At 44.9% G+C, this 26,763-nt stretch overlaps 1 protein-coding gene across 8 annotated transcripts in view; it reads right to left on the bottom strand.

The window, feature by feature from the left end:
• The window catches only part of bcas3 (BCAS3 microtubule associated cell migration factor), an 877,760-nt gene that overhangs the window by 692,783 nt on the left and 158,214 nt on the right, over positions 1 to 26,763 (bottom strand). For all 8 annotated transcript variants that reach the window (XM_078166843.1, XM_078166844.1, XM_078166849.1 and 5 more), the window contains exon 13: positions 16,920 to 17,013. In XM_078166843.1, coding sequence (XP_078022969.1) covers positions 16,920 to 17,013 — 94 coding nt within the window. The remainder of the gene's footprint in view (positions 1 to 16,919; positions 17,014 to 26,763) is intronic.

Here is a 26,763-nt window from a genome sequence, read left to right as displayed (position 1 = left end):
GGAAGTAGTGTAGCTGTTTTAATAAATGTATGCATTGCCGTTTCCTACTTTTTAACATTGTACTGTTGGCACTTTTCTTTGATCTCCTCTTCAAGAGATCGCACTTTACACTGTAATTTTTGTGCAGTTAATGTGTCACTTGCGCACTTTATCTCCCCTTAGAGGGACTGCACTTATGGGACATGTGCAACTTACTGTCACTCACGCACTTTATTGCACACTGTGTGCCCAGAATTTAATTTTAGCTATTTTAGTCCTGCTTTAGTCCTGTTGCTATCTGCTCGGTGACTGCTGTCTGTGTCAGTAGTCTGTGCGCATGCTACCTGCACTACATATCTGTATCTCTTGTATGTCTTGTGTATTGTGTACCTCCTGCTGCTGCAACCTAAATTGCCCTTTGGGACATTAATAAAACTTGAACCTTGAACCTTGAACCAGACTGGTTGTCTGCCCCTCCTGCATTTTAGATTCAAGGATATCTGGGTGTTCATTGAATTTCTCTCATTTTCATTTACATGACTTTTAATATGAAAATAAATAGGAAAAATACTGCTCTCACTTTAAGGCTGCAGCAGGTCAAGTTATTATTTATCCTGAATTTGAGTACTTAAAGCCTGAAGCAAAAATATTTTTTCACTACCTCACCACACCTTCTCATCAGCAGTATCATTCGCACCTGTTGCTCCCTAGTCTCGCCACCAGACAATCCAAGATCTCCGCCTTCTGATAGTCTGGGGACACTCCTTTCTAAAGTGTGTTTAACACACCGGAGAAAATGGCCGGCAACAAAGCAACGCCTCTTGCATTTTTTAAAAGAACACGCCCTCCCGGAAATGTACACTCCCCCTTTTCTCGTCCGCAAGGAAACAAACACACAGAGAGCTTGAAAATGGATGCCGAGAGATTTAACCCCGTTTCATCAAATGTGTGCTCAGTCCACAAGATTGTGGAAATGAAGGACTGACAGCAACTTTGTTTAAAACTTTTAATGCAGCCGGACTATGTTTATGAGCACAAGAGTTCAGCGAGCCACCAAAGGGCCGCCCTGCGGATTTACTACTGGTTCTGCAACGTAGGGAGTTTTTTTAAACTCTGAAATTGTATCCGCCCATCTAAACACAAAATCAGGTAGAAAGATATCAGTCTTTAGTTAAGCAAAGCGTCTAAAGACTGACTTGTGAGTCTAGTTGCTCCCAGCTGGTTCTCATCACCAAGCCAGTATATAAGCAGCCCTGGATCACTTTCTCATTGCCAGATTGTCTTCGCGTTATGCCTGACTCTTCAGCGCTCATCTGTGGATCAACTTCCTGGTTTCAGCTTGGCTTGCTTCTGACCACCTCTCCTCGTCTCTGTCCCGGTAAACGCAACAGCCTTCCTTCCCTGACTTTGAGTTTTGCCTCTGCATTCCTTGGTTCTCATCTGCCTTTGGCTGTGTGGCGTTTCACCACTCTGGCCTCCTCTAGAGATAGATCGCCTGTCCACCTGCCGTCATTAGAGCTTCCTGCAAAGTGAAACATCTCTCCTGTGTGAGTGCCTCGGACTTCTCCCGTCCTGTTGGTTTTTGATCCCCTGCCTGTCCATGACAACTCTTGTGCCTGCTTCCCCTGGGTTTATCTGCTCCACTGCCGGCCTGCCTGTTACCAATTCTGCCTCTGCATTGACCACGAGCCCCACTTATTCCTCAACAGCTGTAGGTGCCTGTCTGTGCTCTCCCTAACCCGCGATTTTAAACTGATTTATTTTAGCGAGTGACTTTTAAGCTATCTACTTGGACATCACTTGTTTTTATTTTTGTTTTTATTTATCTCTTTTAATCAGACGCTAATTTAATCACTGGATGTCCAAGCATTAGGGGTTTTAACAGCCAGACACGGCCTGCTTGACAGGTGGGAAAACTTCCGCCAGATGACAGCACAGCGATAGCCTACATCTATGGCTACATCTATGCACACCGATGTGGACCCCCAGCTTGTAAAAGCAGACAAAAAGATTTCTGACCTGAAAGAGGACATTCGCCGGTTCTCTGGTGAGCTAAACACCAAATCCTCCATGCTGACTGCCCTCTAGGAGGTGGCTCATGAACAGTTGCTCCAGATCGCCTCACTCACAGCGTCCCTTTAGGACACGGTGCACTGGGATCCCAGCACTTGGCCTCCACCGTCCTCCAGCTCAACACCGAGTTGCCGGTGGTCCTGGGTGGAGGTGGTCGGCAGGGGTAAGAAAGCCCCTGGCTGTGCTGCCTCACCTCCGCGCCTCAGCCTGTCAAACCGCTACAGTGCCTTGGCATCGGACGGAGATCCAGACGCTGGCACTGCAGACGCCGCCGCTGCGGCTCCTTCCCCGCCGACCGGTGCTGCTCCAGCCGCTCCCCACTTGGAGGAGTCGGCGTCTAACGGTGCTGTGGCTCCCTCTCTGCCGGGCGGTGGTACTCCTGTGACGCCCTGCACGGATGGATCCACATCTTCCTCACTGGCACCTGTTGTGGACCGGAGTGCCGCGGCTGCAGGACCCGACCATTGACTCCCATCCTGGGCATCGGCTTCTGCGGCGCGTCGGAGGCTCCTAAAGGAAGCTGTACGAAGACGCTCCGGGGGACTCCTCTCCCACAGCCGTGTTGGCGCTCCTCCTGCCGGGGCCGGGACTGCCGAGTCGTTGCAGCTCCTGCCCCCCGGTCACGCAGCATGAACCATCCACCTGCCTCATGTGGGTCCCCCAGTCCCCATCGTGTTCCTCCTTGTCCTCTTTTCCCTCCGTCCACCATGTTGTTTGGAGACAGCATCATCAGGAATATTCGTTTTTTCAACGCCACAACTCACTGCTTTCCTGGACCCACAGTCCCAGTCATCCTTGACAAACTTCCAGAACTGCTTCATTCACTCCCTTCCTCCATAAACCGGCTGATTTTCCATTTGGGCGCAAACGACACCCCCCGCCGGCAATCAGAGCTGACAAAAATGGATTTTGTTGCTCTTTTAACCTTTTAAAAAACTGTGGTAAGTCTGTTTTTATCAGCAGTCCCCTGCCAACACTGTCCCGCGGGGCAGAACGCTTCAGTCGGCTCCTCTCCCTCAATTCATGGGTCCAGGCGGCCTGTAGCACTTATGGATTCACTTTTATTGACAATTTTAACTTATTTTGGAACCGGTCCTCTTTTTACAAGGCTGACGGGCTTCACCCGAGCAGGCTGGGCAGCCGCATGTTAGCGGCTAACAGTCAGCGCGCTATTCAGTGTGCCCCATGTGACTGACGTACATTGGAAAAACACGCCCCCCTGCTTTCCTCTTTGGTTCATCCCCAACCCACTCCCACATCCATATCCATCCCAGTTAGAATTTCAAACAGATTTAACTGACCAGCTTCACCATGAATCAATAGCAACCCCAAAAACTTAGTTCCCCTCACACCTGCTCCACACTCACCACACTGTGATGATGAGCGCACGTTTGGCAGGAACATTAACTTGGACGTGCTGAAGGTGCGCTCTCTTTTAAATAAAACTTTTATCATAAATGATCTGATTTTAGATAACAAGTTGGAACGTATTCTTTTGACATGGCTTGGCACTGACACACCTGTTGTTCTCACCGAGGCCTGCCCATCAAATTTTAATTTTTTATTTTCTACTAGGGGAGGTAAAAGAGGAGGCGGAACTGCTTCAGTCACTAAAAATTCACTGCACTCTACTGAAGTTTCTTTTAACAGCTACTCATCATTTGAGTACCATGCCTTTGTTTTTAGCAGTCCTCCTATTCTTTGCATCACAGTTTACAGACCACCCCACCATACCACCTCTTTTATCACTGATTTTTCAGAACTACTAACAATCATACACACCACCTATAACAGAATTTTAATAACTGGTGATTTTAATGTACGTGTTGATAATACCTCGGATACAACTTCCAGAGAATTTTTAAACCTTTAAACCTGCATGGATTTTAAACAGCCAACTCACAACAGAGGACACACCCTGGACCTGGTCATAACCTATGGCCTGTCCACTGGTGTGTCCTCTGTTGTTGACCTGGCTGTGTCTGACCACTACTGTGTGTATTTTAACATCACCAGTTTTAGCCATCAGGAGGCCCCGGTGAGAACGGTGAGCAAACGCTATCTAACTTCTGAAGTGGCTGCAAATTTTATCGAGATTTTACAGAGCACTCCTGCTGAAATTTTACCTGCACCCTGTGATTTTATTGTGGACAATTTTAACATTAAATTAAAGTCAACACTCAGTGGCTCCACTTTTAATCAAAACAATAAAAACAAAACCTACACCCCCGTGGAGAAATGATAATCTCAAAAGACTGAAAAGAAAATGCAGGAGTGCAAAGAGGAGGTGGAGAAAAACCAAATTGACAGTCCATTTTGAAATATTACACGAACAACTCAAATCCTACAATAAAACAGTCAAACAGGCAAGAATATCCCACTTTTCAAAACTCATTTCCGATCATAAAAACAATCCCAAATTTCTTTTCTTCACCTTCGATCTTTTAACCAGCACCAATTTAATAAACCATCCAACATATCAACAGACGCCCTCTGCAAGGACTTTGCAGACCACTTCAGAAGTAAAATCGATGATATCAGGTCCAGTCTTTTATCCCAACAGAATATAATTTTTAACACACCTGGATCATTGCTTTTACCTGAGGAAACACTGGAGAGTTTTGCCCTGGTTGATGCAAGGACATTTGGTCGAGTTTTCTCCCAAGTAAAGCCCACAACCTGCCTTTTAGATCCGATTCCCACATCACTTACCGTTTTTAAGATTTTAGAAAAACTGGTTTTTAACCAAGTAAATGATTTTTTAAAAAGAAACAGTATTTTAGAGAAATATCAGTCTGGTTTTAGGATGAACCATAGTACCGAGACAGCCCTTTTAAAGATTTTAAATGATATCGGGTTGAATGTTGATTCACAAAAACTCACAGTCTTGGTACTACTGGATCTAATACAGTAGATCACCACATTTTATTAAACAGACTCAGAAACTTGGTGGGCCTCTCTGGCACTGTTTTTAACTGGTTCAGCTCTTATCTCACAGATCGTTGTTTCTTTGTAAGTATGGATACGTGTTCCTCCAGAACGCATGAAATCAGGTGTGGGGTGCCCCAAGGGTCAATTTTAGGTCCAATTCTTTTTAATCTATACATGCTCCCCCTTGGGGATGTCATCAGGAGGCACGGCATCAGCTTCCACAGTTACACAGATGACACACAGCTGTACATCGCCGTGTCTCCTGATGACACAGGGCCAATTGATACCCTTTTTAACTGCATTTTAGATATCAAGTCATGGATGGCAGTGAATTTCCTACAGCTCAACCAGGACAAAACAGAGGTTTTAATTATTGGTCCTGAAGGCAAGAGAGAGAAACTACAAGATTTTAAACCTTCACAATGGGTAAAGAACCTGGGCGCCATTTTTGACTCTGAGCTTAATTTTATTCCACACATCAAAAATGTAACAAAGAAAGATTTTTACCATCTTAAGAATATAGCCAGAGTCCGCCCGTTTCTCTCTCAGGCTAACACGGAGGTGATGATGCATGCTTTTATCTCTTGACATTTAGATTACTGTAATGCCCTGCTCTCTGGTCTTCCCAAAAAGACCATCTCTAACCTGCAGCTACTCCAAAACTCAGCCGCAAGAGTGCTGACAAGGACCAGAAGGTGGGTGCACATTACACCAGTTTTAAAATCGCTGCATTGGCTCCCCGTGTGTGTTTCAGGATCGATTTTAAGGTTCTTTTATTAGTTTTTAAATGTCTTAATGGTCTTGGGCCATCTTATTTATCTGACCTGCTTTGATCATATCAACCCTCGCGGATCCTGAGGTCCTCCGGCACCGGCCTTTTAATTGTTCCAAAAGTCAGAGCAAAAACCCACAGGGAGGCTGCATTCAGCCATTATGGCCCTCACTTATGGAACAGCCTGCCGGAGAACATCAGGACTGCAGAGACTGCTGATGTTTTTAAAAGGAGGCTCAAGACTCACCTCTTTTATTTAGCTTTTAACTGATTTCTTTTACCTTTTTAATTCTTCTATTATAAGTTATTTTTACGTTCTAATGCTTTCAAATGATTTATTTTTAAATCTTTATGCATTTTATTATTATTTAGTTTCTAAATCTTCATTTATTTATTTATTATTATTAATATTATTTTAATCTTTAAATCTTTAATTTTTCTAATCTTACATTTTTATGCATTTTATCATTATTTTATCTCATGCTTGTTTTATCTTATCATACTGCCTTTTAGTCTTTTAGTCTTTAGCTCCAGTGTTTCCTCATGGGGGGCCTCCACACTGAGAGGTGTGTCCGGTCTGCCCACGGGGACGTCACCCTGGAGATCCCTCAGGCCCAGAGGACTGGGGGGCTCTGCACCGTGTGTGGAGTCCACCCCAGTCTGTCTGGGTCAGGGTGGTCTCTGTGGTGGCGTTCCCTGTGGCCGTAGGCTGTAGCGCCTCTCAGTGTGGATGGCTCCCCATAGGTGGTTCTTTCCTCACCTGGTTCCTCAGTGCCCAGCCATGTTATTGACTATATTGACTGTGTGTGTGTGTGTGTGTGTGTGTGTGTGTGTGTGTGCGTGTGCGTGCATGTGTGCTTATATGTGGGGGTGGGAGGAGTGGGTTTTCAATATGTATGTAGTATTTTTGTTTGTTTTTATTCTGTGAAGCACTTTGTGCTGCATTTTTAATGTATGAAAAGTGCTATACAAATAAAGTTTGATTTGATTTGATTTGAACGCTGAACTGTTAATAGTAAGTTTTGCTCACCAGCTCACTTTGCCAGCTCACACATCCTTCAACATCCTGTATCCTGTGAAGGTGAGCTCACCTAAGCCCGCCCACGAACTCAGCTCAACTCAAGAACTTAAGACTGTGCATACTCATCTGAACCAAGTCCATACTTGTCCATACTTGTCCATACCTGTTATCTGTTGATCTTTGCATGTGCACCATTCAACATGCAGACAGTTCCAATAAAGGACCTGCAGTTGGGTCCTACTACATCCCCTGACAGTACAATCTGGCCAGTTATGGACCTAGCACTCAATCCCACTCCCCTTAGCAGTCTTGAGAGGATAGAGGGTATCCTCCAGCAGCATGAGGCAATGATGTCACCGCAGAGGCAAGACAGGCAGCTGAGGTCAACGGGCAAGCATTAGCAGCAGTAGCCAGTCAACTGAAGCAGCTAACATTCCTCCTTACTAAACCTGCTGATCCCACACCCTCACCAGCTGCTCCTGCATTGGGACTCCTGCTCCCTTGCTGCCCACAGACGCCCTTGAGCCCCGGGTGAAAACCCCAGAGCGCTACAGCGGAGATCAAGAGACCTGTGGGCCCTTTCAATTCATGAACTGTTCCCTGCTGCTATCCCTTCAGCCCTGTACCTTCACCTCAGAGCAGGAAAAGGAAGCCTTCACAATCAGCCACCCAACAGACCGGGCTCCAGTCTCCAGACTGAACCTCCTTTCAGTCATTTGCAAAGGAGCTATGCAAGGTTTTTCGACTGGGGGTCTCCAGCTCAGAGACCACACGGGGGCTAATGGGCATATGGCAAGGGGACAGGACAGTGGCTGACTACTCCATCGACTTCCTCACCAAAGCCCTTCACAGCAGGTGGAACTCTGCTGCCCTAGTTGATGCCTTCCTCCATGGCCTGGCTGACTACATCAAGGATGAGCTGGTCACCCACGATGTTCCCTCCACGTTGGATGGGGTCATTGAGCTAGCCATCCGGATTGGCCTCCGTACCCAGGCCCGTAGACGAGAGTGGCATCAAGAGGCTCCACCCCGCCAGTTTTCAGTTCGTTCCAGAGGGGGATCTACCGGATCTTCCTCCTCGCCAGGTCAGCAGATGGAGGAGTCTGAACCGATGCAGCTGGGCCGTACCTCCCTAATCCCTGAGGAACAAGATCATCGACCCCTCTCCAACCTGTGTATCTACTGTGGGAAGGCAGGCCATTTCTTGTCATCCTGCCCAGCAAAAGCCAAAGCTCACCAGTAATCAGGGGAATACAGGTGAGCTAGACAACGACGCTACCTCCCCACAACAAAAGACCTCTGTTCCAAGTCTGGCTTCTCCTTCCTGATTGTCCTCAACCTCTGGTAGACCCTGGTGCCAACGCCTGCATCATTAACAAGGGGTTAACTCAGCAGTTGGGGCTCAGTTCCTCTGCCTCATCCAGTTCCTGCTCGGGCCCTAAATGGCCACAAATTGGGCACGGTCACACATCAGACCACCCAGGTTCCCATGCTCCTGTCCGACAACCACCACTAAACCATCCAGTTTTACATCTTGGACGCTCCTTGCCTGCCGCTCATCCTGAGTTACCCATGGCTCCTTCGGCATAATCCCCACATTGACTGGGAGACTGGTTCTATCCGTAAGTGGGGGACCTCGTGTCATTTCACCTGCCTCAAGCACGCCTCCCTGCCACTCTACTCTCCCACTTCCTGTTCTTTGCCAATTATCCCCGGGGTAGCTCTTGAATACTGCGACTACCATCAAGTCTTCAGCAAGGCCAAGGCCACGTCTAAGGCCACAGCCCTACGACCCTAGTCACCTCCTTGTCTGTTCCTGACTCCTGCAAACAACTGCAGCGCTTCCAGGGGTTTGCCAACTTCTATGGTCGCTTCATCCGCAACAACTCAGTGGCTGCTCCGCTTACTGCCCGCACCAGTTCTAAGGTGCCCTTCCAGTGGTCCCCTGCTGCCAACGAAGCATTCCAGACCCTGAAGTCCAGGTTCACTGCTGCACCCATCCTCTAGATGCTAGACCCTGATCACCAGGTGGAGGTGGAGGTGGACACTTCCGACGTGGGAGTAAGAGCCATCCTGTCCCAGAGGTCAGCCTCCGACCAGAAGCTCCAACCCTGCGCCTTCTTCTCACGGCGCTTGTCCCCTGCCTAGAGGAACTATGACACTGGGACATTGAGCTGCTGGTGGTGAAGATGACCCTGGAGGAGTGGCGGCATTGGTTGGAGGGCACCAACGAATCCTTCTTGGTTTGGACCAACCACAAAAACCTTGAATACATCCGCACTGACAAGAGACTGAACTCTCGCTAGGCCTGCTGGTCCCTTTTCTTCACCTGTTTCCGCTTCAACCTCTCCCACAATCCTCGGTCTCACAACGCCGAACCTGACACCCTGTCACCTGTTTCCGCTTCAACCTCTCCTACCCTCCTCAGTCTCACAACGCCGAACCTGACACACTGTCCCAGCAGTTCCAGAAGGGGGAGGATTCAGTGGAGAGGCCTGCTACCATCCTTCCTCCTCCCTGTGTCATCGCCATCTTGACCTGGGACATAGAGGAGAGAGTGAGGGCCACTACTGAGGGTCAGCCTGGTCCCAGAGCCTGCCCGCCAACTTCCTGTATGTCCCAGAAGCCCTGAGGTCGGAGGTCCTGCAGTGGGCCCATGTCTCCAAACTCACCTGCCATCCAGGTTCCCAGCGAACACAGGACATCCTCCTCCAATGCTCCTGGTGGCCAAGCCTGGAGAAGGACACCCGTGACTTTGTCAAGGCCTGCTCTGTCTGCAACCAGCACAAGGCTTCCTGTCATTTCCTAGCGGGACTTTTTCAACCTCTTCCAGTCCCACATCAACCCTGGTCCCACATCTCCTTGGACTTCGTCACGGGCCTGGCTCCCTCTGACAGTAACACAGTCATCCTCACTGTTGTCAACCTTTTCAACAAGATGGCCCACTTCGTGCCACTGTCCAAGCTGCCATCGGCCAAGGAGACTGCTCAGATGGTCCTGCTCCATGTCATCCGTATGCATGCCCCCCCCCCCTGTTGATGTAGTGTCCGACCAGGGTCCTCAGTTCTCCTTGGTCTTTTTGAAGGAGTTCTGCACCCAGATGGAAGCCACCACTAGTCTCTCCTCTGGGTTCCACCCCCAGTCCAATGGGCAGACTTAGAGGATGAATCTCGCTGCATGGTGTCCCAGAATCCGAATCCTAGCAGCTCTTGTGGGTGGAGTACACCCACAATTCCCTCACCAGCACCACCACAGGCCTCTTTCCCTTCCAATGTGCCTATGGCTATCAGCCTCCACTCTTTCCACTCTTCCCGGCTTTGGAGAAAGAGGTACCCTCCCGTCGGCCCAAGCCTTTGTCCGCCACTGTCACAAAATCTGGGCCAAGGCACACACTGCCCTCCAGCGCTCTGTGGGTTGCTACGCTGCCTTGGCCAACTGACGACATTCTCTAGCCCCAGTGTACCAGGTTGGCCAGAAGGTGTGGCTCTCCACCTGGGACCTGCCTCTCTGGGTGGAATCCAAGAAACCCAGGTTCGTCGGCTCATCCCCCATCCAGAGAGTCATCAGTCTGAAAGCTGTGAGACTGAGGCTTCCACGCTCCATGCACATCCATCCCACCTTCCATGTGTCCAAGGTAAAGCCAGTCCAAGAGAGTCCTCTGTCGCCAGCGGTTCCACCTCTTCCTCCTCCTCACCTCATCGATGGGGGTCCAGCCTTCTCTGTTCAGTGCCTAATCGGGTCCCATCCTCGTGGGAGGGGACTCAAGTACCTGGTTGACTGGGAGGGCTACGGTCCAGAGGAGAGGTCCTGGGTTCCCGCTGGCCACATCCTCGACCCGGACCTCATCACCGAATTCCACCGTAGCCACTCTGACCAGCCCTCCAGGACCACCACACCATTGAGGGGTTTCCATCTAGCAGTCCACACCTCTTCAGTGTGCATGCAGTGCGCATGCACCCGCACGTGCAGCCTGTTGCAGTCGCTCCTGCTTGTTTTCTCAGTTTTCTTACTTTTTTGCTTTATTAAGTTTGGTATTTGTGCTTGCTTTTTTGTGACAGACATTTTGAAACTGCACCCTCTCCAAACATGCTGACTGAGAAAGTTGTGCTCGTTTTCCTCACTCTAGAATTACTTATTTCATTCGGACCCGGCACCATTGTGCAACAACTTCATGGCCGCATTGTTTACTCCAGAGATCAGCTGATCGCGCTGAGGCATCATCGGAGATACCAGCTGAACTGTGGAGGAAAACACACAGAGGATGCAGGAGAGGAAGTAAACAGCGGCGGAAAAAAGCAGGGTTGAGACAACGGAGGCTTATGTAGAAGAGCAGATATAAGCCGTGTCTCCCCTCTCTCATCATGGGCAACGTGAGGTTGCTGGCAAATAAGATGGACAAGCTGAAAGCGGTCACCAGGAGTCAGAAGGAGTACCGGGAATCTAGTCTTATGTGCTTCACTGAGACATTGCTTCACCAGGACATTCCCGACTACAACGTCTCCATCAGCGGCTTTCAGACTGTTCGGGCCGACCGGGACTGCACCAAGAGCGGTAAGCGCAAAGGAGGGGGGCTTGCTGTTCTAGTAAACAACCGCTGGTGCAGTCCTGACCATATTTCTATGAAGGAACAAATCTGTTGCCCGGACATTGAACTGTTTGCTGTTAGACTCAGGCCGTATTATTTGCCCAGGGAGTTTTCACATGCCATTATTGTAACTGTTTACATCCCCCCTCTGCCAACTCGACGTCGGCATGTGACGTCATTCACTCCGCCATAGCCCGCCTGCAGACTAAACACCCGAGTGCCTTCATAGCTATCTCGGGTGACTTCAACCATGTCACCATGGAAACAACACTGCCCACATTTACACAGTATGTGAGCTGTCCTACCAGAGAGGAGAGAACACTGGACTTGCTGTATGCTAACGCCAAAGATGCATACAGCTGCTCCCCCCTCTGGGTAGGTCAGACCACAACCTGGTGCACCTCAACCCCTGCTATGTACCACTAGTCAAGAGCCAGGCTGCGACCATGAGGACAGTGAAGAGATGGTCGGAGGAGGCTTATGAGACACTGCAGGGCTGTTTTGGTGTGACAGACTGGCAAGCACTCTGTGAGCCACATGGGGAGGACATCAACGGGCTCACAGAGTGCATCACGGACTACATCAGCTTCTGTGTGGACTCCACTGTCCCAGCCAGGACTGTCCATTGTTATCCAAATAACAAACCGTGGGTAACAAAGGACATCAAAGTCATCCTCAACTCAAAGAAGAGGGCCTTCAGAGCTGGTAACAGGAAGGAGGTGAGAACAATACAGGGGGAGCTGAAGATGAAGATCAGGGAGGCTAAGAAGAGGTACAGGAGGAAGCTGGAGAGGAAACTCCAGCAGAACAACATGAGAGAGGTCTGGAGTGGAATGAGGACCATCACTGGCTTCAGGACCAACAACCACAGAGGAGCTGAAGGCAGCGTGGACAGGGCCGATGAACTGAATCTGTTTTTTAACAGAGTTGACACTAATGGCCCTGCCCATCCCCCCCTGACTCTTCTGCTGTCTGTCTTGGTCAACCATCTCCCACTCCGACCTCCTCCCCCACTCCACCCTCTCACATCTCAACACCCTCCTGCTTGACCCCCCCCTCCTCCTCCTCACCCCCCGTGGCCAGACTGACTGCACTCTCCATCATGAGGACTACACCCCTCCCCCACATGTCGTCACCTCCACAATGTGCTTCACTGCTGACCATGTGAGAAGACAGCTGATGAGACTCCACTCAAATAAGGCTGCAGGCCCTGATGGTGTCAGCCCCAGGGTGCTCAAAGCCTCTGCCCCCCAGCTATGTGGAGTACTTCAGCATGTCTTCAACATGAGCCTGAGTCTCCAGAGGGTCCCCTTGCTGTGGAAGACATCCTGCATCGTTCCTGTGCCAAAGACGTCGCGTCCCAGTGGCTCCAAAGACTACACACCCGTGGCATTGACCTCCCACATCATGAAGACCCTGGAGAGACTCATCTTGGAGCAGCTCCGGCCCATGGTCAAGCCACTTTTGGACCCCCTGCAGTTCGTCTATCAGCCCGACTTGGAGTTGAGGACGCCATCATCTACCTGCTCAACCGTGTCTACGCCCATTTGGATAAGCCGGTGAGCACTGTGAGGGTCATGTTTTTTGACTTCTCTAGTGCGTTCAACACCATACGTCCAGCTCTACTGGGTGACAAGCTGACAGCGATGCAGGTGGATGCCCCCCTGGTGTCCTGGAGTGTAGACTACTTGACTCGCAGACCACAGTATGTGCGCTTGCAACGCTGTGTGTCAGACAGAGTGGTCAGCAATACCGGGGCCCCGCAGGGGACTGTCCTCTCTCCCTTCCTCTTCACCCTCTACACCACGGACTTCAGCTATTGCACTGAGACCTGCCATCTTCAGAAGTTTTCTGATGACTCTGCTATAGTTGGATGCATCACCAAGGGTGATGAGGATGAGTACAGGGCTGTTTTGGATAACTTCGTCACATGGTGTGAGCAGCAAGATCTGCAGCTCAACGTGGCAAAGACAAAGGAACTGGATGTGGATCTGAGGAGGACCAAGACACCGGTGCCCCTTGTTTCCATCCAGGGGGTCAGTGTGGACATTGTAGAGGACTATAAGTACCTGGGGGTACACATTGACAATAAACTGGACTGGGCTAAGAACACTAACGCTCTCTACAGGAAGGGCCAGAGCCGTCTCTATTTTCTGAGGCGACTGAGGTCCTTCAACATCTGCCAGACTATGCTCAGGATTATCTATGAGTCTGTGGTGGCCAGTGCTATCCTCTATGCTGTCGTGTGCTGGGGCAGCAAGCTGAGGGTGGCGGACGCCAACAGACTCAACAAACTGATCCGCAAGGCCAGTGACGTTGTGGGAACGGAGTGTGGCTCTCTGATGGTGGTGTCAGAGAGGAGGATGCTGTCGTTACGAACTATCTTGGACAATGTCTCGCACCCACTCCACCATGTGCTGGTCAGGCACAAGAGTACTTTCAGTGGGAGACTCATACCACCAAGATGTACCACTGAGCGCCACAGGAAATCATTCCTGCCTGTGGCCATCAAACTGTACAACTCCTCCCTCTGAGTGGCCCTGAGACTTTTTCACACACTGCAATAATCCAATGTAACCTGTGCAATAACCCCATTTCACCCTGACTGTATATATTCTGTTTGTGTAAATAATCTTGTTCAATTTACTATATATACATATATATGTATATATATATATATATATATATATATATATGTGTGTGTGTGTATATATATACACACACACATATATATATATATATATATATATATATATATACACATACACACACACATATATATATATATATATATATGTGTATATATATATATATATATATGTGTGTATATATATATATATATACACACATATATATATATATATACACATATATATATATATATATATATATATATATATATATATATATATTTATTTATTTATTTACATTTATGTTTGTTAATAATTCCTGTTTATTTAACTATACATTTGTAAATAATATTGTTTAAATTTCTTATATTTCACGTATCTTTCCTCTCTTGCAAGGAGCACCTGTAACATAAAGAATTTCCCCTCGGGGATCAATAAAGTATTTCTGATTCTGATTCTGATTCCCTGCCTGTTCACCCTGAGGAAGACTCCCTTGTGGAGGGCCCGTCGGATAATGTGGGCTCCACCCACTCTCATCCCTTCAACCCCCCCCACTTGAGGAGATGGACAGTTTTGCCTGTGCCTTTCTTGGTTCTCGTCTGCCTGTGTGGTGTTTCACCACTCCAGCTTCCTTGAGAGAGATCACATGTCCACCTGTTGTCATCAGAGCTTCCTGCCGAGTGAAACATCACAAGTAACAGGGGCTTACCTGTTATCTGTCGATCTTTACCTGTGCAGCATTCAACCTGCGGAGAGTTCCAATTAGGCTTGTGCCGATTTCTGGTTTAACCGGTTTGGTCCGGTTTAAGAGCTCCATCCGGTTTAATTCAGGTCAACCGGATAAACCGGAGGAGGGAGGGAAAAAAAAACAAAAAACCTTTTCACATTGGCGGCGTGTCAAGGGACTATATTCAATTTATCTTGCATTGTAACATGCATTATGACAACTTAATAAGGTTTATGTTTGTTTATAAATCAAGTGGAGGAGCCTACAAGTGTTTTGTTTAGTTTGTCTCAGAGGCTTCAGAGGGACTCTGCAGCTCCACTCCACTCAGCTGTCTGCTGCTGCTGCGAGAGATCAAATTTCATTGAGGGCAGGGAAAAGTGTGAGGGAGTCAGCAGTCATTCAGTTTGTTGCCCTAGTAACCCGTTCCCACTGAAGAAGTTCCTGGTATTATTTGGGGGGCTGGAACTACTACAGGAACGTCCTCTCGCTCGGCCCTCTCAACCGCCCTGTCTCCACTGAGAGAGTGGAGTCGGAGGAAGGTTCCTTGGTGTCCTTCTGCGTCTTCTTCTTCTTGTGTAACCTTGTGTGTATTGGCGGTTAATACAGCATTACCGCCACCTAGTGGATTGGAAGCGCATTACACCTATAATGGGCTTTTATTGGTAAAAATAGCTCAAATGCGACCCCCAGTGGTAAAATTAGGTATATAAGTCAATATATCAGTTCGGTTAGATATTTGGCTTTAAATCAAACCGGTTGGAAAATTTTCAAACTGGCACAAGCCTAGTTCCAGTAAAAGGACATTACAAACTGTTATATGTGAGATTGTGCTGCTTTTGGGTCCTTCCACACCCCCTGACACTGACGTATGTTTACAGTACATCAGTACTGGGCGACTGCTGGGAAGAAGTTTTATAGAAAACAGTCTCGGTCTGGCAGATTGATTGTAACGCAATTTCACTGGCTTCTTAGAAAATACAACTTTCTATTCTATTTTTTACTTTGTTTTTTCAATTTCTCAAATCATTTCAAAGAGCTTTATTTGCATGAAAGTTTCAAGAACTGTTTCTAAAGTATTGAATTACAATTTGACCAAACGATAATAATAATAACAATAATAATACAAACGTTATGACAATATTAGGAATGATATATATTAAGTCTATATATACAGTATATCCTCTGTGTGTGTGTGTGTGTGTGTGTGTGTGTAAGTTGGTCATTCCTCAGGTTGTTGCATGTTGAAACATACTGGGCAGTAAGACACACCCTGTCTCCTTCTTCTAAAGGTATTTTTAATTTTCTCCTTAAGCTCTCTGAAATCTGAAATTGCAGGGTTGAGCTTGTTAAATAAATGTTCCTTGTCTCATTAAATGTTTTACATTGTAGGAGGTAGTGTATATCTGTCTCAACCTCACCTGTTGAACAGTGACCACATATTCTGTTTTCTTCCCAAACACACATTTTGGCTAAAACCTTACCATTTAAAATATTTTCGCATAAACACTCTCACGCACAGATGAGCAGCACACCTCAGCAACTCAATGGAGTGCAGAGTTTAAATGCACACGCTTGCCCTTGCGCACTACTTGTGTTTTGGATTCTCTGTTCACTGTGGAGGTATACGAGATTGACTGGAGAGTAACATGGGCTGAGTAACTGAAATACAAAAGGTAATTTTGAGGCTGAAGTATTCCTTTGAAAAAGAGACTTTTATCATCATTAGTCAAAGCCTTCCACAACCTCTTGTGTTAATTAGGTTACAGTAACCACAATTGTTATTTATTTGTTCTAATGATTAGGTGGGGTGCAGATTAACAATGGAGATATCAAGCATCAACCTGTGGGTGCATTAGTCACCTGTATACTGTATGTGACAAAATGCCTGACCTGCATGTGTCCCACATCTTACGGTTGGTGTAAAGGAATATGTTGGAACTAAGGCTTAACACATGTTCAATGTGTATAATTCAATATGTTTACACACACTATGAATACATTTGGGTGAGCTGGCTGGTCCAAACACACACCATGTTACATTTGAATGGAAGGATAATCTCTATCTCCTACTTTATTTCTTCCAAACTTGCACAGAGCGCTTTAGCTCTTTTCTCGATAATAAATGTGTTTGCATATGTGTGTGAGTGAGTGAGTGAGTGAGTGTGTGTGTGTGTGTGTGTGTGTGTGTGTGTGTGTCTTACCACTGGGGTTGAATTGCATGCAGGATATGGGTTTGTCATGAGCTGGGAAGTGAGCCACCACTCCCTCTCCATCCGAGTCCTCACTCACCAAGACCTGGAATACAGAGGGAGAGAGAGAGAGAGAGAGAGAGAGAGAGCGAGAGAGAGAGAGAGAGAGAGAGAGAGAGAGACTCCAAATCATTTTCTAACAAAAAGAACATTGAACCCAGAATGGGACTTTCCCCTGCTCAAGGATTTCTCTTCTTATTTTGGTTTTGGTCTGATATCATCACCACACTCAGCAGTGTTCTTTGACATTAGACTATGGGTAAACTCGTTTCTGAATGTGTCATTGCCCTCTTGTGGATAAAAAATAATTAGCATACTACCTGACAGGCAAGAAAAAAAGACAAACAAGCACTTTGTTCAAAATCTTCTTTATGCTGCATCAAAGAAATTATGAATCATCACAGCGAGAGCTTTATTTTACTAGTGCTAGTGTTTCAGTAAGAGGCTCTACTGTGACCATTGTGGACAGGGTATGGCCCAACAACAGAGACAAGAATATGGACAAATTTACTTTGGCAATAATGTGGCTTTTCACATGTGGCTTTGACAATACCCCATGACAGTGGGTTTTCCCGTAAAAGGGGCAGAAACTGGCGGCAAATCTGGGTTTGGCTTGCCACTTTCAAAAATTGCCTACAAAAATGAAATTATAAGTCACTTTCCACAACTAGCGGCTGCACCTAACTCTCTGTATGAAGTCTACTGTCAAGACTGGGACAAATCTAACAAAAGCTGAGTCCAGACCAGGAACTGGTAAAAAAAAGACCTTTAGTCACGAAGAGAGATTAGAAAATAAGACCAGACATGAGGCCACTTTGTGCATGAGTGTGTGTGTGCGTGTGTGAGCGAGAACATATACACACGGTTACATGTGGCCCCAGTGTTGCATTAATGATGTCAGGAAGGCTGGCCAAGCATTTTAAATAGGAACTAGTCCAAACAAGAACAGCCACTAAAATGAGAAAGAAAGATATACATAGGCTACATACATACTAGGGCATTAACGACTTTGATGTTTTCCAGGTCGACTTATCTGTCAATAAAGTCGAGTCGAGTCGACAAGTCATTTGATGACGTCATCACATTGACACGGCGGAGGAAAGTGAAGTATCTCTACACGTCATGTGTGTCTGTCAAGGCCCGAACATAGTCGGGCGGAACATACGCAGAACGAACTCTGCGGAGGTCCGCGCGGACTCAAAGCAGACGTCCGCAAGCCCTGTGCGCGCAAAGCTCAGATTTTACGACTGCGCGGATTCCGCTCCGCGCACCAGCGACTGCTCGGCATGTATTTTCCCATCGCGGGGTTTTTTTCACAGACATTTTTACAGGAAACTACAACGCGGAAGTGCGCTCAACTATGAAAGCCCGAATGACTGCGGACATTCCTCGCGGAGTCTGCTCCGCCTGTACGCCGTCAAGGATAAAGTATCACCGTAATCAGAGGCAGCGATTGCATTCCGTACACAAGCACACACAGAGAGAGGGAAGGAAAAAACACACGACTTGTCAACTCCTCCTGGGGGGTGTCGACTTGTGCCACTGACGTCGACACGTCGACAAATCGACTTTTCTGTTAATGCCCTAATACATACATACATACATACATACACAGAAAGAAAGAAAGATATAAATACATACATACATACATACATACATACAGAAAGAAAGAAAGAAAAAGAGAGAAAGAAAGAAAGACAGACAGACAGACAGACAGACAGACAGACTTACTACAGTGCAAGCAGACAAAGTTGTTGTGTGAGAAAATCCTGCTGGAGCCCTTTGAAACACAAGTGTCCTCCACAGAATGGAGACCATTACATAGGGGAGAGTGTGCGCCTGTGTGTTACAAGGCTATTATTCCAAATAACAAATATCAAAGCCTGAACATGGGAATATCCTGGACAGCCACACTGACACAGGAACCCATCTCTATCCTATTCCTGCCTTTTCCCATTTCTCAAAAATCATATCCAAACACAATCTTAATTCACTCTACTGATCGTCCACACTCTCCCAATCCTCCCCCTACACCATCCATCTCTCCCCCACTCCTAGCTTTCCCTTCCCTGCCTACCAGGCCTAGTCAGTGTTTATGGCCAGTGTACGGTTACAGGGTGTCGACTGGTGACAGAGTGCAGGCCTGCTTCTGAAGGCTTAGGTCCAGCTCATAAGACAACACATTGGCTACAGGGCGGCTACAGTCACTGTGTAAGAGGGGAGAAAGCAGTGAATGTGTCTGTGGTGACTACATCTCTAACCAACTGTACAATGTATGCTAGCACGCCTCATTAAAAATGTGACAGCTACTGCGGTGTGATTAATCATGGTTAAGGGGATAAAAGCTTTCAGCATTTCTTTAAATGTTAGAGGGAGGTCCTGTTGAAGGCAACTGGCATAGTTCAAATCATCACCATATATTGGTAAGTACACCATTCAGGTATATGTACCTGGATGGAAAAAGCAACAACCTCTGTTTCTTTCTCTCTCTCTCTCTCTCTCTATATATATATATATACGGTACAGGCCAAAAGTTTGGACACACCTTCTCATTCAATGCGTTTTCTTTATTTTCATGACTATTTACATTGTAGATTCTCACTGAAGGCATCAAAACTATGAATGAACACATGTGGAGTTATGTACTTAACAAAAAAAAGGTGAAATAACTGAAAACATGTTTTATATTCTAGTTTCTTCAAAATAGCCACCCTTTGCTCTGATTACTGCTTTGCACACTCTTGGCATTCTCTCCATGAGCTTCAAGAGGTAGTCACCTGAAATGGTTTCCACTTCACAGGTGTGCCTTATCAGGGTTAATTAGTGGAATTTCTTGCTTTATCAATGGGGTTGGGACCATCAGTTGTGTTGTGCAGAAGTCAGGTTAATACACAGCCGACAGCCCTATTGGACAACTGTTAAAATTCATATTATGGCAAGAACCAATCAGCTAACTAAAGAAAAACGAGTGGCCATCATTACTTTAAGAAATGAAGGTCAGTCAGTCCGGAAAATTGCAAAAACTTTAAATGTGTCCCCAAGTGGAGTCGCAAAAACCATCAAGCGCTACAACGAAACTGGCACACATGAGGACCGACCCAGGAAAGGAAGACCAAGAGTCACCTCTGCTTCTGAGGATAAGTTCATCCGAGTCACCAGCCTCAGAAATCGCAAGTTAACAGCAGCTCAGATCAGAGACCAGATGAATGCCACACAGAGTTCTAGCAGCAGACCCATCTCTAGAACAACTGTTAAGAGGAGACTGCGCCAATCAGGCCTTCATGGTCAAATAGCTGCTAGGAAACCACTGCTAAGGAGAGGCAACAAGCAGAAGAGATTTGTTTGGGCCAAGAAACACAAGGAATGGACATTAGACCAGTGGAAATCTGTGCTTTGGTCTGATGAGTCCAAATTTGAGATCTTTGGTTCCAACCGCTGTGTCTTTGTGAGACTCAGAAAAGGTGAACGGATGGATTCCACATGCCTGGTTCCCACTGTGAAGCATGGAGGAGGAGGTGTGATGGAGTGGGGGTGTTTTGCTGGTGACACTGTTGGGGATTTATTCAAAATTGAAGGCAAACTGAACCAGCATGGCTACCACAGCATCCTGCAGCGACATGCCATCCCATCCGGTTTGCGTTTAGTTGGACAATCATTTATTTTTCAACAAGACAATGACCCCAAACACACCTCCAGGCTGTGTAAGGGCTATGTGACCAAGAAGGAGAGTGATGGAGTGCTGCGGCAGATGACCTGGCCTCCACAGTCACCGGACCTGAACCCAATCGAGATGGTTTGGGGTGAGCTGGACCGCAGAGTGAAGGCAAAGGGGCCAACAAGTGCTAAACACCTCTGGGAACTCCTTCAAGACTGTTGGAAAACCATTTCAGGTGACTACCTCTTGAAGCTCATGGAGAGAATGCCAAGAGTGTGCAAAGCAGTAATCAGAGCAAAGGGTGGCTATTTTGAAGAAACTAGAATATAAAACATGTTTTCAGTTATTTCACCTTTTTTTGTTAAGTACATAACTCCACATGTGTTCATTCATAGTTTTGATGCCTTCAGTGAGAATCTACAATGTAAATAGTCATGAAAATAAAGAAAACGCATTGAATGAGAAGGTGTGTCCAAACTTTTGGTCTGTATTGTATGTATACTATCAGATATTAAAATATACTTTCAACATATTGTACCACAATAGCCAGAATTATAATTATAATATTATTACTTTCATTAATGTTGTTGTAAGCTATTAAAATTACTGTCTGTCCTGCATCTCTCTCTGTCTCCCCTTCTGTCTCACTGGGTCCTGAGGACAGAGGGATGTTGGATGCTGTAAAGCCCTGTGAGGCAAATTGTGATTTGTGATATTGACTGATTGACTGATTGATTGATTGATTGATTGATTGATTGATTGATTGATGTCCTCGTCAGTAGTTTGGTTTTCAGAAGCCATCAAAGTTCTACTCCCAAGTCATGGGTTCATTGCCAAAAATGACCTTGCGTTCTATTGACATTGCTTGTTTTATCGACATTCTGACTCTTAGGAATAGGCAAATTCACACCGTCTACGTGAGCAGGAGGCCGACAGCGAGGGTCCGAGGTCCCGCCCAACGCTGCTCGCAGTTTTAATTAGGGACCTCGGCCGAAGGACGAAGTCCCTATTGTTTCTGGTGCGTTTATTATTTTTATTATTATTATTATTATCATTATTATTATTATTATTATGAATAAATGTCTGATAGCAAAAATATGTAAATACAAGCTCTCCAGGTCAAACTCTCGTGCCTCATTTACAATCTGAATCAAATCTGTAGCTACAACTGTGCTGCAGCACTCAAGATTAAATACATGTAGTCCTGCTCAGTTTCTCCACTGACATTAACTAGTATATATTTGTGTCTGTCTGCTGTTACTTATATTCTCACAGCAGCCGGTAGACATCAAGCACGCTTCCACTAGGTCACATGATTTCAAATGAATATGGATGTGTTGTTTGATTGTCACACATGACAAAGTTTAATTAGGTCACATGGCTAATGTCTACAACTTTCAAAATATAAGCTCACACCACTTCATAGGAACCCTTTACATTTTTCAAATTGAGTTTGACAATGATTGCATTCATTTGTTGTACACTCAAGCTTTCAACAGGTCAAGAGGTTTTAAATTACTTTGAAAATGACCTTAAAAGTATTTCCATGTATTTTATCAATTTTATGTCTCTGAACCCAAGTGATTGACCTGGAGGGTTGCAGTAAATCACCTCATTTCAAGTACAAGTCAATAACAGTGTTACAAACATCAGGAAAGAATATACATCTTTGAGAAAATGTTACATTCATCAACACAGTAGCCTCATCAAACACCTTTCTTTTGATTTAATTGACAGAAAAATGAAATGCTGTCTTGTTGATGCATACAACATTATGTGTACTTAGTGCAATCTGTAACTCCCTCTGCCACAAACAGGACATATCTAAACATGTGAGATATGTCATTCCACCACAGAAACAAGGATACGCAACTCACTCATGCATTACTGTGTAACTATGACCAATACAACTGATGCATCCTAGGGACAATTTGTGCCACTCTGTTTTTTATTTTCAAGACATTTTGGCTGTGGTAAAGGAATATAGCTCAAATTTGCCAAAGAATATTCTTTTTTTCTTTTTTTAAACTTTTAGAATTGTTATCTGAATTCCTACATTAGCCTAAATTGGATGAGCTACAAACAAACTGACGTATCAGTGCCTAGAGACAGAAACCGTCCCATTGAAAACCCTTAACAATGCATTTTTGACCCCACATTACTCCTTAAATAAACTAATGCATTCCTACGGTTTCATTTTGGACTACTGGCCTTTAACTTGTAATTTTTACATTTTCCCACTAGGAGGCGCCATTGTTTCACATTTTAAAGCAAAATTTCATCTTTTCACTGTGTTCTGCAGTGCCCTGACTACATAACCATAAGTGTGTGTTGCTATTGATGTCGGATAATTGTGAGTGACTTAAAAAAAGATGTGTATGCTTGCGTGTGTGCATGTGTGTGTGTGTGTGTGTCTTCTTTTAGACAGCCACACTCAAGATTATAAACTACTTTAATCATGCAAAAGGACGACTAGCAAGAATCAAAACAAAATTGTTGTAGTGCTCTATGCAACCATAGTTTTAAGTATGAGCAGCAGTACAGGAGAAATCATTTTGAACCTCACAAGACTTTACAGCAGCTGAACGTCAAGACCAATTAGGGCAACAACACTGTGTACAAGTCCCCCAAATAAACCTCTGCACCTGCAGTGCAGCAGAACATCGCACATTCACCTTTGCGCTGAGCTGAATAAATCCTGCAGCATGTAGGGGCCTCGAAATACCAGCATGGTCATAACACACTGGCAAATTATTGAACTGCAGGCTTACATGGCAAATATGAACCAACCCTCAGCCTCTATATAGTGTTGGCTGAAACAAGCCTTATGAGGCTTTTTCTTTATTTTCTGAGCCCACTAGAAAGTGCTCTTGGTTTAATGAGAGGGGCTCACAGAATGGCAATTCACTGTGATTAAAACCTTTTGTTGAACAAAAAGCGCCATTTATTGGGCTGAGAAAATAAAAAAAATGATTCATGAAGCTTCATTCAACCATCACTACCTCTAAAGTGAGAAATCAGTGCAAAGCATTTCGTAGGCTACAATGTACACATACTGGCATTTAAAGGGTTAAATTCCAAAAAATATAATTAATGATTGATATGTATATTCCAGGCTGAATAGTTTTAAAAGATTAACCTGTTTAATGTAGAACAGTATTTATATAATATTTTTTACAGCAGTTTTAGAAAGGCTTGTCCTCAGGACCTCAATGTGAGGTTGTTTTTTTTTTTTTTTAATCTGGCACTGCAAAAAATAATAAATAAATAACAATGCATCAAAATCAATGTTGCTGTCAATCATTTACCAAGCTCAGAACCTAATAATATGAACAATCAAATTCTCCTTGAATTAATTTTGTGGAAAGTATTTCAGTTTTCTGTTTATTTTTTCTATAAAAAAAACAACAGTGGAGCCATGTAAACAAACTGGCCATTAAAGGTTTAAAATCCTCAAAAAATAATTAATATTTCATATGTATATTTCAGGCTGAAGTAGTTCATTGACCTAGCTCAGGGCCTAATAACAACTATTAAATTCTCCTTGACATGTATTTTATGGAAATTATTGAAAAAAAAAAAAAAAATCCCCTATAAAAACAATAGAGCTATAAAAAACCCTTAACAATTAAAATCCTCAAAACATAGTTAATATTTAATATGTATATTTCACGCTACAGTAGTTCTAAAAGATTGACTTGTTCAAAATGGCAAAAATATTAATATATTATATTTTTACAGCAATTCTTGGAAAGGTGATATTTTCTGTCTACAGGGACTTATACATTATTTTACTGAAAAAATTAAACACCACCTACAGTAGTACTAATACTGATAACACTGTTGCTACATTTATGATCATGACTGTTAATTACATACTGTATTGTTATCCAGTTAAAATTTATATTATGTACATATATATTCATGTACTTACATCACAATGTGTTACACACAAAACAGGAGTACTGTCACAACAGGCCTTTGTCTTTTATAATACATGGGGTACACTTCAATTCTTAACAGCATGACAAACACCATGTTGTTGTTCACATTTTATAATTTCTTTATCATGACAGTGTATTACATTTCAATGTGGATGTTGGATTCTACTGACATAGCTTGTTTTATCAACATTTTGCCTCTCACAAATGATTCAAAATCCCTACATGAGATGTAAGCCGAAAAAGCGTGAAGCTGAGGTCCCGACAACGTGCGTTTATTATTATTAGGGACCTCGGCTGAAGGGTGAGGACCCTCTTGTTTTTGGTGCGTTTATTATTATTAGGGACCTCGGCCGAAGGACGAAGTCCCTCTTGTTTTTGCTGCGTTTATTATTATTATTATTATTATTATTATTATTATCATTAGGGACCGAGCCCAAAAGGCAGAGGACTGCTCACAGAGCAGTCCTCGCCAAAGGCGAGGACCCTATTGTTTTTGCTGCGTTTATTAGGGGGCCAAGCCCGAGGGGCTGAGGGAACGCGTATGCAAGCAGACGCGTTTCCTAGGACCAGCGGTGCTAGGAACCCTATTGTTTTGTAAAGATTTTTATTTTTATTCTTCCGTAGGTAAAAGTGGTGCTGCAGGCTAAACCGTGCAAGGGAGGGTGGTGCAATTTGGAGGGGTGGTCCAGACCCCTGCACGTACCTCAGACGCAAAAAACTATGTATATCTGCCTGCAGGGGGCGCTATAACCTAGGCCAATGCGTTTTTGCCTATAGCTCCCACACCGTATGTCGCACATTCAAAAATCTTGTATCCCCAGCTTCCCTGAACAGAGCTGAATCACTTTGCCATAGGCCATGCCCACTTATGCCTAGGAAGTTTTTTCGCAAAATCGCGAACACTGGAAAACCTACTTTTCGAACTTCTCCTTGGGATTTTGTCCAATCTGCATGAAACTTGACATATACACTCTTCTACTGGACCTGATCTAAAGTTATCAAAAGAATTTTATTTGGTCAAAAAATGCGCAAGTTATTAACAAACAAACTTCTATAGCTAGCTATAAAAATGCAAACTGTTGGATATCTCGGTCAAACTAAATGCTATTAACACCAAATTTGAGATCATTGGTTGGCATAAGACTGTGAGGGTATGAGCCGAATTTGGAAAATTTTGGCAACTAGGGGGCGCTACAAATATGGTAAGTTTATATCTCTTGAAAGGCTGCACCGATTTCTATGAAATTCAGTTGGTATGATGTAGGGTCAATTCTGAGGTCATATCTTGAAGGTGGTCGTGACTGGTCAATGTGGGCGTGGCTTATTACAAGATAAACAACAAACATTAATTTCAGCCAAACTATTATGCTGAGGCCTTTGAAATTTTAAGGGTACATATAGAATAAGACACAGATCTTCCGTACCAAAAATTGCACATGTACTCCACTAGGTGGCGCTATAACGGCCTATTGTTTTTCTCCCGATTATTTTTTTTTTCTTCCACCCATATGATCGCATTTTTCACTGCCTGAACATACCCCAAAACTCACCAAACTTGGAATATAAGTCACACCTGGCGAAAAATTTTATAATCTATTGTCGTCCTGAATTTCCACCACTAGGTGGCGCTATTATCAAGGAAAGTGCGTTTTGGCTCATAACTCCCATATACTTTGTCGCACATTCAAAAACCTTATATCCACGCGTTCAGTGAATTGGGCTGAATCTTGTGGTATAGGCCACGCCCATTTCCGCCTACCTTTTTTTTTCTTTTTTTTCCCGCAAATTCGCAAAATGTCGCAAACCTACTTTTTCGAATTCCTCCCAGGCAATTTCATCGATTGGCATGAAACTTTGCACACAGCATCTGTGGACCCTCCCGACAAAAAGTTATTAAAAGAATTTTGATATTCCAAAGAATACTGAAGTTATTAAATAACAACTTCCTGCAGATTTCGTTCTAAACAGGAAGTACTGCATATCTCCACACTGGTGTATCCGAATGACATGAAACTCAGGTTACCACTTCTCCATGAGCCCCTGAGGCTCTGTGCAAAGTTTTGGGTGATGACAACAAGGTGGCACTCTTTAAATTGAAGTATTTTATATCTCAACATCGGCCGGGCGGATTAACACGAAACTTGGTATAATTATTGTCAATGCCCTCCTGAGGATACGTGATGAAGGACTTACCGAT

The sequence above is a fragment of the Epinephelus lanceolatus genome, chromosome 4 (assembly GCF_041903045.1).
Source record: "Epinephelus lanceolatus isolate andai-2023 chromosome 4, ASM4190304v1, whole genome shotgun sequence".
Lineage (NCBI taxonomy): Eukaryota > Metazoa > Chordata > Actinopteri > Perciformes > Serranidae > Epinephelus > Epinephelus lanceolatus.
This window is presented reverse-complemented; position numbering and strand designations above follow the sequence as displayed.